This window comes from Oreochromis aureus, linkage group 22 (genome assembly GCF_013358895.1).
Source record: "Oreochromis aureus strain Israel breed Guangdong linkage group 22, ZZ_aureus, whole genome shotgun sequence".
NCBI lineage: Eukaryota > Metazoa > Chordata > Actinopteri > Cichliformes > Cichlidae > Oreochromis > Oreochromis aureus.
The window spans coordinates 38949843-38963592 of NC_052962.1; the positions used below are offsets into that span (position 1 = coordinate 38949843).

Consider the following 13750-nt stretch of genomic DNA (forward strand, 5'->3'; position numbering starts at 1 on the left):
GAAGTTTTACGTTAGTTTAGTAGGTTGATTTAATTCAGAGGTCAAGTGTTTACCCTCTCGCCCTTAGTTCATGTGTAGTGCTTTGTTTACATTCACCTCTTTTCCCTGTGTGCCACTTTTGTTTTCACTATACCTCCGAGCCACCGTGTAGTGTCTGCATTTGAGTCCACTTCCCTGTGTTTGACCACATGGTCGTGACAGGTGGTTCAGTTTTGTAATAATGATATCTGGGATTATGGTGTTGAACGCTGAGTTCAGAAATAATGGTTATGCTGACCTCCGTGGACAACTTTGCTCTAGAATCAAACTGGAAGAGGTCAAGGAGAGACATAAGTACTCTCTGATGTAGTTATAGTTGTAGTCATAACATCACCAATACTTGCAGTAAATTGCAGATAAAATTCCCTCTGTAGATCCCGATGCTTCCATATTGATGTTCTTAATAGGTAAATTGAGATTAATGTACTCTGCCCTACAAATCTTTGAAATATGGTGTCGGACTAGATGCTTATTCTGTATGGCATTACCTTGGCCTCCAGTAACACTGTGAGCAATCTTATCTTAGGTCATCTTATCCTAATGACCTCATAGTTCCTTATCACTCCATTTATTTAAAAGTAGAATGAGAGGCAGAGCCTGCAGCTTTCAGACCAACCTTCTGTGGACCACTCAACAAAGCAGTCCCATTTATTAATTTCCAATCCCGTCTGTCCTGGTCAGTCCAAATTAAAATCTTCACATCTTCAACTCTGTCACCTCCAGCTTTGTTTCCCATCTTTGTGTTAGTGCCACCATCCCCAAACCATATATCATACCAGGTCTCACTATCACTACTCACTATTACTACACACTAAAAATCACCACTGACACTCCACACACTACACCATGTCTCCTTTTGTGACATAACTGTTATCAATTAAATATTACAAAAACAATATCTTCATGATTTGTTCAAAATAAAAGTTGATATGAACTACACTCAAAAAAATCAACTAGGGCATGTGTTTGATTAACAAAGTAGTAATATGTTTACATTACATGAAGAAATCATTTTTATGCTCATTAAATGATTCATTCTTTTTTGTTGAATATAAATCAAAGAAAACTTCGATGAGTTAAATTCGTTCATGGCAATCCAATGAGAATGAGGTCCATCAAACCAACGGCTCTGATAGTGTCATGTATTGCGCATGCTCCACGCCCACCGGATGCGGAAAGGTCCGTTGAGAAGTTAACGAGCGCGCGTGGAGTTACTTCTTTGGCATACCTGATAGTGAGGTAAGTAATTCACATATTTCTTGATATATTTATTTAGGTTAGTGGTGTGAGAGATAAATACTAGTAGTTAATTTTTTTTTACCTGTGTAGTGTGGTGACTTAGGAGTTTTATATATAGCAGGGAGTGTGTAGAGCCAAACATTTTTCAAATGTAACTTTTTGATTTTTTAAAAAACTTAACCGGAGTCGCTAATTGTTGCAACAGAGCAAAAACTGATGAGGTTACTTTGGTAAGTTCGTTTTTTTGGTTTCTGTCAACTTTGAATGAGGTGTGTTTCATGGTTATCTGCATGGTTAGGACTGTTTTTTTTCTCTGGAGTTAGCTAACTTTGAAGAGCGGGAAAGCCGCGTAGAGCCGTTATGTCTTCGCTCCGTGAATGACGGGTTACTTTCTGCTTAACCGGAGTTGGTGATTGTTGGTAGCAGTGGTAAGACTGACCGACATGGTTTTGGTGATTTTCACGAGTGTTTTACGATGCTCTATCTAAAATTCCTGTTTTTGTCAGTGAAGTTTAGTGGCGGGCAACCGCATTAACTGGATTGATGAAAGGTTTAATTCAACTAAACCAGCGTTTAGGGGAGTTAATAACAAGGAGTAGGATAAAATCTGTCACAATAATTGCATATGCATTTTCTTTTTTTGTAATATATTCATTTAGTTTTTGAATTCAGAATGATTTAGGTGGATAATTGTTCGGGTTATAGTTTCTCTGGTGCTCTGCATTAAGGCTGACTAACGGTGCGTTCACACCGAATGCGATAGACGCCCCTAGCTGATCGTGTGCACATTTGCACCTCGAAGCGTGTCCAGCGTGAACTGGTCGAGCTTTAAGATATGCAATTTTCACGCGTATGAAGAAGAGATCTGGAAGGAAGTAGTGCCAGATGGTATGTTATTAAAATGGCAGCTGTCAATCTAGCGTTTGAAGTAAGAGTCTCCCTTCTCTATTTGCTGTGGAGAGCAGAGCAGTGCGTAAAGGACGTCCTCACCGTACCTGGGTCCATCAGGTCCCTGATTCGGCATTTTGGGCCTCTTGTCCACAAATGGACAATGAGATTTGAGGCGAAACATAGTTTTTTTTAAACAAATTGCTCGCCATACAAACTGTTTTAAGAACATACTTGTTACACTTGCCAAAAAACATCAGCTCGTGATTGCCTCTGACTTGCACTCTTCTGACCATAAGACACCTTTAATGGTAAATGTTGGCTCATCAGTACCAGTTGATGTTCTGAAAAGTGATATCGCAGTAGCTATAAAGCAAAGATTACCAGATGAAACTGATGTCCATATTACAAAAAGCGTGTCATACAATGGCATGAACTACAGCACAGGAATGATAGTTGTTCATGGGCAATTATTTGGTTTGCCAGAGTTTGCAGAAATTCTGCAGATTTTTATTTTGCATGGCAGAATATACTTTTTTGTAAAAAAGTTCTCTGCTTGGTAGAGCACTTCAGAGCTTTTGAACTTGACATGTCACATGTGAGAGAGGTGTCTCTGATTGAGCATGGGGAACTACTCGATGACTACCTGTTAGCTGCCTATTCAGTGGGAGGCCTGCGTCTGGTTACTCTGAAGAGACACACTAACTTGCAGGGTAAACAGGAGTGATGTTTGTAAGTATTTTCCCCTATATCACCTGGCACAGTAAATAATACATCATACTTTGCAGACCAATTGCTACTTAATTTATTGAGAGTAGATTTCTTTTAAGCATCTTATGCAAGAATTGTCATTAATTAGAAGAATGCAAGACAAATCTGGAAAATGCACTATTCACTTTTCCTTCTCCAGTAAAAAAAAATCCTAGAGGCCATGGTGACATCATCAAATTATCGTTGACATTGGGATTTGTTACACACACTCACACAATAGTCAATAAGTACATCTTTATTTATTTTTAAATATTTTATATTTGTCCAGGTCAACATGATGGCCCAGCCCATAAGACTGAGGATCATTCTCGGAGAAGATGATGCCAGGAAACTAATTTTACCAGCTGGGATATCAGACTCCATTGAGGAATTGTGTCAGGAAGTAAAGACAAATTTTGGAGTGCAACAGGATTTTCGTCTTCAATATCAAGATCCTGATTTCGGAAATGAGTTCGTAAATCTGACTGCGATCTCTGAAATTAATGATAAAGCAACTTTAAAGGTTGTATACTTGGATAGTGTGCAGTTGCAAAGTTTTACAGAAGATGAGGGAGTGACGTGTCAACCAGTGCGAAGTCCAACACATTCCTTTTCAAGCTCTTCAGCAGACACAGACAATACAAGGCCCATTTCATCGTCAGGTTCATCACCGTCTACAAGACTGTCAGTGTGGCCAAGTGTCTTCACAGTCCTTCGTTTCAGGTATGAGGCTGAACTGCAACTTGAAAAGGCCAATGCTGAGTTCATTGCTGGTGGAACTCATTTGACCCCCTCACCAAAACTGAAATCCCACCTTTTAGAAAGGCTGGCTGAAGAAATAATAAAATTTAAAGTCTATCCAACTGACAATGACCTGAATGAAGTTGCAGAAGCCCTTGTCAAACAGCATCCTTGTCTGAGGGAGCAGGGATCCTTCAATGGCTGTTATGGTTGGAAAATTAGCCTCAAGTATAAAATGGCCAATGTCCGGACCAAACTGAGAGGCCTAGGCTGTGCTGAGGTGTTGGTAAATTCACTAAAGAACAAGGCCCAAGACAAAAGTCAGGCAGCATTGAATGTGAAAAAGCCTAGAAGAGCAGAAGTCAATTACTGTCCGCAGTATCCAAAAGGAGAAACTACTGACAGCCTGGAAAAAGAGAGAATTGCACTGCTTTCAGAGGTTCAGAAGAGAAACAATGACAATATAGTGACAATGAAAATGCAGAAGACTTTTTCGTACAGAAGGCAAGAAGTTATTCAAGGACAGCCCTTCATTGCAGATTTTAAAAGCAGATGGCCAGCTCTGTTCACCGAGAAAGAGGTGCATGTCCTATATGTCTAGCTTTATGTCGCAAGAGTGTGTTTATGGTTGACCAGTTATTTCTTGCTTCACTAATATTGACATAACATAGTGATAAAACAGCTAATAATTCCTGGCATGTCCTTCCTCTGGTGCATATTGTAAGTGCATTGTTCATGTTTTTCAGATTGACAAGGAATTCCTGCGCATATCGACAGTACCGCTGCTATCTAGATTCTTTTATGAGCTAGACTTGTACACTCCACGCATGATGGAGCTCTTTCGAGGCAAAGGTGGGGTGGCTGGCAGAAAAATGAGACACATCATGGTGGCCATCTCCAAGGTGGGTTAGATCTGTGCTTAAGAACTTTTTATGCCCATAATCTGGCAATTTTATGAGCAAAGATATCTATACATATGGTAGGCAAAAGTCCTAAGAGATTTTCATATTTTATACAAATTATATAAGCATCAGTCTTATATTAATAAGTAAATGATAAAATCGTATGTATGGTTAATTTTGATCAAAATGAAAAAAAAAAAAAAACATTAGTGTTTAGTTGCCTCATTTTGTGTCTGATTTGGTTTAGACAGATGTTTCGAGGTGGCTGTAGCTCAGGTGGTAGAGCAGGTCAGCTACTAACCAGAAGGTTGGCGGTTTGGTCCCAAGCTCCTCCAGTCTGCATGCCAAATATCCTTGGGCAAGATACTAACCCCAAGTTGCTCACCGATGCATTCATCGGAGTGTGAATGTGTATGAATGTTAGACAGTAAGCACTAAACCCGGTGGCGCCAGTGTTCGACAGCCTCGACTCTGTCAGTGCGCCCCAGGGTGGCTGTGGCTACAATGTAGCTTACCACCATTAGTGTGTGAATGGGTGGATGACTGAATGTCTAAAGCGCTTTGGGGTCCTTGGGGACTAAGTAAAGCGCTATATAAATACAGGCTATTTAAACAGTTTAGAAAAAGTGATTGGGTGAATGAATTGTTGTATAAAGGCAGCTTTGAGTGCTCCGAGTAGAAAAACGCTATATAACAACCAGTCTATTTACCATGTGGCCTTTTGGACTCTTCCAAACCAAGTATTCCTTTTTCAAACTGCTGCCTAAAAGCTAAATATTGTCATTATGGATTCCCTTTTTTTCTTAGGATGACACAATACATACAAGGCGAGCATGCATCCTGAAGTCCTTGTGTGTCTACCTGAATGAAGACCATGAGAAACTTGTGAAGGAATATACGGTGAGTTACATTCACAAGATGTTCTGTGTTATGTAATTTGCTGCAGGAGTTATGGGTAATTTCGATATATGAAATGGTAAAATGTGACACCAGGTGTGAATAAAAGATATTGCAATTGGTCCTTGTTTTGTTTCATGTCAAATTTCTGAGGTGTGAAACCAGAGACATAGAATTTAGTAAATATATCAGCATATTCACGTTGATTGCTGAATTCCTTTTTTTTCATATCTAGACTCAAACAAATGTATTATTATATTTTACGTCACAGAACACTGAGGCCAACACTGAAGCCATGGAACAAACTGTGATGGGAGTGTATGTCATACATCAGGAGGGTGCGGAGCCTGGAGATGACCCAGAGAACATCGGTGTCCTGATTGAAGGCGTTGAGGTTCTCACTGGTTTGAGGAGCATTGCAATTGCTTGTGCTCTGTTATTTGGACTGATATACTGTCTGAACCTAAGCTACCCACCGGAGCTCAAATGCACTTTTGAAGTCTTGCAAAAGATTATCATGAAGCTGGATGGGCAGAGGTTGTCATCCAAGGCACAGTTCCTAAAAAACAAGCTAATGGGGTGAATGAGTTTGAAACAGACTCAGGCAAGCCAGATATTTTTTTCAAGGTTTCTGCAATGCAAATATGTGTTTACCGTTTTAAAGTTTAAAATTGTAAGTTATAAAATGTTCATATAAACTATGTGGTTTGCTCTGTGGCTATTAGACAAAGATTGTTCGTTCATAACTTAAAGTCTTATACACTTGAAGTGTAAACACTGATTTTTGCCAGATGGGCAATTGTAACAAAGGCAAATGCACACTGGTTTTCGCAAATTGTTTGAGTGGAGCAGTTATACTCAAAATTGAATGTTTTCTCCACACGTTAAATAGCATAAAGTCACTATTAATGGATACAGCCTGATTAAATGGAGTACTAATGTATGCAAGCAACATAGTAATGTTGTAATGTTATAGTAATGTTGAATGTTATGTCTGAGCTTTAAATTGTGTTAAAATTCATATTGTTGTTTGCAATGCATATTTTACTACATTTTACGAAAGTTGCTTTGGGGATAATATTTTTTGTCTGCAAACTATTCAACAGACTTATTTCATTTTTATTATTAGGGTTAGGGTTATTTTATTGTATTTTTTTGTTTCAGTCAGCATGTCTTGATCTGGAAGTTCTGTGGTCTTAGTATGAGATGGTTAAAGGGAGAAAGCTAGGCTGAACTGGGATCCTGCCAACTGTTTTGAGAATGTTCAAGCAAAATAAAAGAGATGGTTTTGCAAGTTATCATTTATGTATTGTTTCATTAATTTAATTAAAAGTAATGTTTACATAAGCAATACAAACACTAACTGAAACATGATTGGTGTAAGTACTACAGACATAAATTACATTTGTTCATTCAACAAGATTAACATTGGTGTAACAAACAAATATTTTACTAGTTCATGTAACAAGACTGACTTTTGATGTGCCAAGGTGTTTAAACAATATAACATGAATTTAAATTAATTTAATTAGACTAACTTGGTACAAACATGTTAACTGAATAAAAATCAAATTAACTCAGTGTTAATGTTTAAATTATGTTACACTTACAAACATATTTTGTGTTGAAACAACACAATCAATATGGATTAATATAACATGATTTGTTTAGATGGAATATAGGTGGCAAGATAAAATTAAGTTCATCCAATGAATTATTTTTTTGAGTGTAGCTTTGAAGACAACCTCAGGTTTTTGTCCCCTTTGGGTATACGTACACAATACATAACAAGACTTCCTGGTATTTATACTTCTGTCTGCACCACTGAAGTACTTCTCTGAAAATAATTTATAGGCATGCAATTTCTTTCTTTTCTGCAAACTTTTGAAGATTGAATAGCTATTAAACCTCATTAAAGTATCAACAATAAAATCTTAGTTAGCTCTTCTTTTGAAATTTTTAGCACTTCCTACTTACCAGCTTCGTGTGATTTGACATCATGCTGTTGCCCATCATCTAACATATCCAGCTGGCTGAGTTCTCTCCCTTGTACATCATTGTGAAACCTTCTGCTGTATTTAACTCTGAAATCTGCAGCAGCTTGAATTTGTGCAGACATCTCGATGGGTGAAAACATTTGACCAGGATTCACTGTCTCTTTGTGTCTTTCAGAGTCAGTCAGCTTTTAATAGTCATGAAACAGGAAGCCACAGCAGACCAAACCACAAACTCAGGGTGTCAAACGTCCTTTGTGCTTTATGTTGCAGTTAGTAGGACTTTTAATATAAGTCCATTCAAAATAAACAAACAGACAAAACGTTTTTCATGTTTATCACTTAAATATTTATTTTTTGTCAGCAGCAATAATTTGCAGATAACGCAAATGTGTTTTTCATCAGTCACTAAAAAGAAGCACCTGTTGGGGTTTTTTTTTTTCGTTGTTTTTTCTGACACAGGAAAGACTGGCGCATCAGCAAGGTATGGAGGGCCAGGAGTGCCAAAATAAATTAAGTAAATACATCATTAAAAATATCTTTAAATGTTTAATTAATTAATTCAATGGTGAATTAATTAATTTTAATTAATTAATGACAGATTTACTTTATTATTGACAAATTTAAAAGTATTTAATGATGTATTTATTTAAATCATTTTGGCACTCCTGGCCCTCCAGAATACCAAGGTGAAGTTCAACCTTCACTTTATATCGGTAAAATGTGGTAAAATTATCTCTGTCAATGTGAGCTGTGTGGCAGGCAGCGTAGGATCGAAATCCAGGACTCAGAAACCAGGGAGGTAAACAAAAAAAGCTTTGGAAAAAAGTTCCCACTTTTTCTTTTTTCCAGTGGCCCAAATCCTCTCTCATAAGAATGTATACGTGCACTGGGAGAACCTGGAACTGCGTTTTGGTGCTTATATTCATATGTTGCTGTTGCGGTACTTCACAGTGTCATGATCTTGGGTCTTATGACCCAGCGTTTTGCGTTTTAGTTCTTTTGATGTTTATAGTGTATGTTTAAGCTTATTAGGTTTCCTATGTTCGTTTGCTTATTAGTTCCCCCTTGTGTTTTCAACCCCTGTGAAGTCTCCCTTGCCCTTCGTGTGTTTCATGTCTGTGTGTCTTATGTTGTCATGTCTGCGTCTCATTATATTTCCTGTTTTATTTTGAAGGGGTCCTGTGTTCCTATGTTCAATGTTTTTAGTTTTACTCTCTCCTTGTCACATCGTTATGTTCATGTGTGTCAGCTGTTTCTGCATGTGTTCCCACTTCCCTCATTAGCCTCCTGTGTGTATTTAGTCCGTGTGTTTTCAGTCATTCCTCGTCAGGTCGTCTGCTCATCCACGTCACAACTTCAGGTATCCATGTCAGTTCACCATGTTTAAAGTTTTTTTCATGTTTAGTTTTAGTTCACCCAGTTTAGGTTATTGTTTAGTTTCACCTAGTGATGGGTAGATGAGGCCTCGTGAAGCGTTTCAGCACATTCCCCAAACTGTATCGATACTGTGTCGACACAGTGTTGCTGTTTTGCTCCATACTGACACCTGCTGGACCTTAAATATCATTGCAGGCAACTTACTTGAGACTCACAACAGACACTGATTCAATGACATAGTCATACTTGTACACTGTAAGGTATTGTACTTTCCATGGAATCATTTTATATGTTTTACATTGCAAATATTGTAGACATCTATAAAATATATTGTGAATGACATAAAGTAAAAATTAAAATGAAAGTATTGTGAATATAATATTACCCATTTAAATGTAATTGATTCAGAGTTTATTATAAATTTCTATTCAGAAAAATAAGTTTATCCAATGTTTTGGCATTCAGTCTATTGCGGGGGGTTTTTCACACCATTTCCCCAGCTTTGGAAAACTCACAGGCACAGATGAAGCTGGGGTACACAAACTGTAAAGCCAGGTGGAAAAAGTTCTGATAAGATGTCTTCCTATTCCCCCAGTACCTTAAAGGATCCTCTGATCTTGGAATGTTTCTCTTCGACACTCTCCACAATACTAAGGAGTTGGCAGTCCCTTATAATAAACTTCAGGACTGCCTGGTCCAGAACAGTCTTCCTAGATACTTGATTTCAAAATAATAAAACACATATTAATTTTTAAAAAAGTGTTGATAAAGCTGTTCAGTGTCAATATAGGCCGACCTGTGTTCATTCTCAGTGTGTTTGTCTCCTCATTTTCATGTTTGGCTCTGTAATGCCTAAACACTGAGGAGGTGCTTTTGTTCGTAAGAAAGCTCCGCAGAACAGATGCGACATTTAACCTCCATAAAATGAAATAAATAATTTACACTGCAAGTCACATTGCTGTTTTTCCTATTCTGATAGATTACACTGAAACAAAGACAGACAAACTATTTGCAGTTAAAAGATCAAAATGATCCCACACAGCAGAAACATTTCCATTTTGTTATGGAAAGATGTGTATTTTTATTTATCTTTGCGAGAGTCAATTTGTGGGGTTTTTTTGGTGGCGACTCGTTCCGTTGACAGATGCGGATGCGGTACCTTTTAAACACAGCTTGGCACGTTGGTAATGAGCGATACAGCAGCTGTATCGATCACGTGACTTTTTCTTAAAGCGACGCACGCACCCTAGGTGAGCTTGATACATGCGCCGGTGCGTCAGTGTTGCTGGACCCATCACTAGTTTCACCTATGCCCTTTATTTGTACCTTGTTTCCTAGCCTCAATAAACGGCTTGTTTTTTGTTAAATCCACGTCACGTTCAGTTTTTGGTCTGCGTTTGAGTCCTCTCTTGCAAACACATACAGTCTGTCTCAGCTAGACTGTGACATACAGTCTCGGTAGTGTTGCAGAATAGGAGAGACTACAAAAGGAATGTTTTTCAGTATAAAAAGAAGAAAAAATCAGCAGTTTTACAAAACTTTCTGTGACTTTAAGTATGTGATATATACATTAAATTACAAAATGCAAAGTGTGAATTAACATGAGAATGGGAATGAATCAACTTATTGGCAGAAATTTGAACCAAACTCTCATTGCAGTTTTACAGCAGCTGAATATAGTGTGGGTGTTCACCCCTATGGTAGCAAACAAAAATATTAATGATGTATTGTAAAAACAAACAATACAAGATTGACCTCAGTGCAGACTAGAAGCTGACTCACTGTACCATCTTGTGGTGCAAAATGGTATTAAGCAAGGGAATGAGCTGGCATTAGCTGTTTAGGGAATTCTAATTCTATGCCTTAAAAATAACATCCGAGCTGATTCCTTTATATTCTGTTAAATGTTTTAACCGACTTCCGGTTGAGGCAGCTCCACGTGAGGACATTGGTTTGTGAGCTCTGCACTCAAACCCTTGTATTTACCATATTACTCTTGAAAAATTACGGGATATTACTTCACATATGAGAGCAACAACATATTAGAAAACAGCCATCCCGGTCTATGGACAATATGCCCCAAAGAATTCAAGCCAACAAGATGGAGCAGTACACGAGGGCCTCTCAAGCAACTGCTGGCCCAGCTAGCCTATGCCCAAATGCCACGGAGACAACTGCGGGAGAGCAGCAGGCAATCCTGAAGGAGCTGCAATTAATGAAGCAAGAATTGCTGGAGAAAATAGATGAAAAGGCTGCAGAGACCCAAACAGAGCTGCGTAACGTCATTGAGAGGCTCAATAAAAGACTGGATAAGGTTGAAAGCCACACATCTGATTTGGAAAAGGGAGTCACTGCTAATTCCAACTCTATTGCAGCTATGGAATCCGACATGTCCAGCGTGGAAAAAGAGCTTGCCCTGCTGAAGGCCCGGTGCGAGGATTTGGAGGCTAGGTCACAGCGCTGCAACGTCCGCGTTATGGCGGTAAAGGAGGGATGAGAGCAGGGAAAACACCGATCTGAATATGTGTCGGAAATGCTGAAAAATGCTCTTGGTCTGGAAAAAATGCCGACTCTGGATAGGGCGCATCGGACCCTCCGCACCAAGCCAACTCGAGATGACCAGCCACCCCGGCATTTGTACTGAAATGTCATTACTTCACAGAAAAGGAACTATTTCTCAGAAAGGCAGCCGAGGCTGGGGTGATAGCAACTGCAGATGGTGATTGTATTCACGTACTGCCGGACTTCACCCAAGCTGTGAGTAAACAGCGTGCCACCTTTACCGAAGTGAGGAATCTACTTCACAGTTGCAACGGAGTCCGCCGAGGTATCCAGCGACGCTGAGGATTACTACCACGGACGGACAAGAAATGACCTTTAAAGACCCCAAACATGCAAAGGACTTTGTTCTGAAGAAGTTAACGAGCGCTTGATATATGTCCAGGGCCAGGACTCGCTCTCCCTTTTTTTTTTCCTGCACTGACAGTACATAGTTTGGAGTAACTATGAATGGCCAAAACAGGTACAAGATAATAACGACAATTAAACTACAGAGTCCCATTCATGCTTGGGATATGTGTTGTTATATCACTTGTTGCCAGTTAGATATTCCAAAGTTCGGTCTAATAATACTCTGCGTTTTGGTTTGGGTGTGGACTAGCATGGTAAGCACTTAAGCATTTAAATAGTTTGAAGACTGAGAAGATGGACTGGGATCACGGGAAGGATAGCAGTCTCCTTTTGTGACCGGTTTCGTTTTGTTTTGTTATTGTCATTGTTGCTGCTACTATTGTTATAGTTATGCTTTTCTATGTTCATTGTACACTGCCCCCCCCCCCCTTTTTTGTTTCACCTCTCATCCAAGAGGTGGATGAGGTGAAACGTCTTTAAGCAACTTAAAGAAGTCCAGAAGCTTTTCTTTCCAAGGTCCTTCGACAATATATGTCAGGCCCGGCCATAACCAATCTGGCGCCCTAGGCAAGATTTTAGGTGGCGCCCCCCTACATCGGCAGTGTAGTGTATGTACTCACAAGAAACCGAATAGCTTTGTCTTTGACCTTTTTTTTTTACTTAAAGAAAGCAAATTCACAATCAGAATAATTAACGAGATAAAAAAATATATGAATAAATAAATGAATACAAAAAATAAAAAATGAATATATGAAATACAATAAATTTTACATACATAAACACAATAAAACGTGTCAACAAGTTGGATAAAATAAATTAAAAATACAATATAAATAAGGCACTGCACAAAACAAGATATTAAATAAACCAGTATGACTTTAACAACTATATTACAAAAAGGGGATCCTACAGAGTTCTCTAGTTGTGCTTTTTAATACTGCATTAACTAGAATGACTTACAAATTACTGTACACCACCCCCTCATCAACCTCACATCACCTGCTACAGCCTTACTCTCCTAGTCTTTCTTGCAGCAAAGTCATCTACAACATCATCATATGACAACTGATTTGAGACCACATGATTTATGCTTATGATGGAAAGTCCACTGAGACGTTCTTGCATCATAGTAGATCTCAGGTAGGTTTTAATGAGTTTGAGCTTAGAGAAGCTTCTTTCAGCAGCAGCCACTGTAACAGGAAGAGTGGCAAAGATTCTCAGAGCAACCCACATGTTGGGGTAAATTTCTGCCAGCTTCTTCTCATGCAGGAAGGTCAAGAGTTCCATGTTTGTCATGTTCTTTGATGGCAATGGTGGGAAATTCTGCATTTCCATTGCAAGTTCTGTGCCATTAATGTCCGGCTGGCTGTCATGGGTCAGAGTAGTACTCAGTGTTTGGCACTGCTGTAGCAGCTCTTCTTTTTGTAAGTTGTGGAAATTGAGGAGTACTCCAAACTTGTTGTGCTGCTGAGGTGGAGGCAACAGGAACACCGCTTGATGCTGCTGCAAAACTGGTGGGTTGTGCTGCTGAAGTGGAGGCAACAGGAAGACCGCTTGATGCTGCTGCATCATGGCTGGGTTGTGCTGCTGATGCTGCATCACTGGTGGGTTGTGCTGCTGAAGTGGAGGCAGCAGCGGTAGATGTGGTAGATGGCCCAGGGGTGGGATTTAGAAACTTCAACAGTGCATCTGAAGAGAGGAGTATGTGACACCACTGAGTATTAAAGTCTAATAATAAAAACATATGATTCCAGGAATAAAATGAAATGATATAATATAAATGAAAAACCAAAGAGATATATGTATGATGTTAACTGATATGCAAATTAGATTAGATTCAATTTATTGTCATCATTACAGTGAAATGCTGAATAGCAGAATGCAAAGTAACAGTATAATATCATATGAGGATGTTATGTTATGATTATCTTTGACCGAATCACAGCAGTGCTCATATTAAAAAACAGCATTCCCTCTCATGTGATATTGCTTAATTAACATTAATGATGT

General features: G+C 38.8%; 2 protein-coding genes across 5 annotated transcripts in view; one reads left to right on the forward strand and one right to left on the reverse strand.

The window, feature by feature from the left end:
* Positions 1-7602, reverse strand: part of LOC116312516 (CD209 antigen-like protein 2) — a 30464-nt gene extending 22862 nt beyond the window's left edge. For both annotated transcript variants that reach the window (XM_039605897.1, XM_039605898.1), the window contains exon 1: positions 7434-7602. In XM_039605897.1, coding sequence (XP_039461831.1) covers positions 7434-7593 — 160 coding nt within the window. In that variant the 5' untranslated portion in view covers positions 7594-7602. The remainder of the gene's footprint in view (positions 1-7433) is intronic.
* On the forward strand, positions 981-6668 carry LOC120435771. 3 transcript variants are annotated; one of them, XM_039605893.1, is made up of 5 exons: positions 981-1278; positions 3206-4237; positions 4404-4559; positions 5367-5459; positions 5728-6668. In XM_039605893.1, exons 2-5 carry the CDS (start codon positions 3212-3214, stop codon positions 6037-6039), a joined length of 1587 nt encoding a protein of 528 aa, XP_039461827.1. In that variant the 5' UTR covers positions 981-1278; positions 3206-3211; the 3' UTR covers positions 6040-6668. The 3 variants fall into 3 exon arrangements, with proteins under 3 accessions (XP_039461827.1, XP_039461825.1, XP_039461826.1); XM_039605891.1 differs by lacking the exon at positions 981-1278 and adding an exon at positions 2815-2898; XM_039605892.1 differs by lacking the exon at positions 981-1278 and adding an exon at positions 2815-2898 and having other exon boundaries at positions 4413-4559.
* Positions 7603-13750: the final 6148 nt, after the last annotated feature.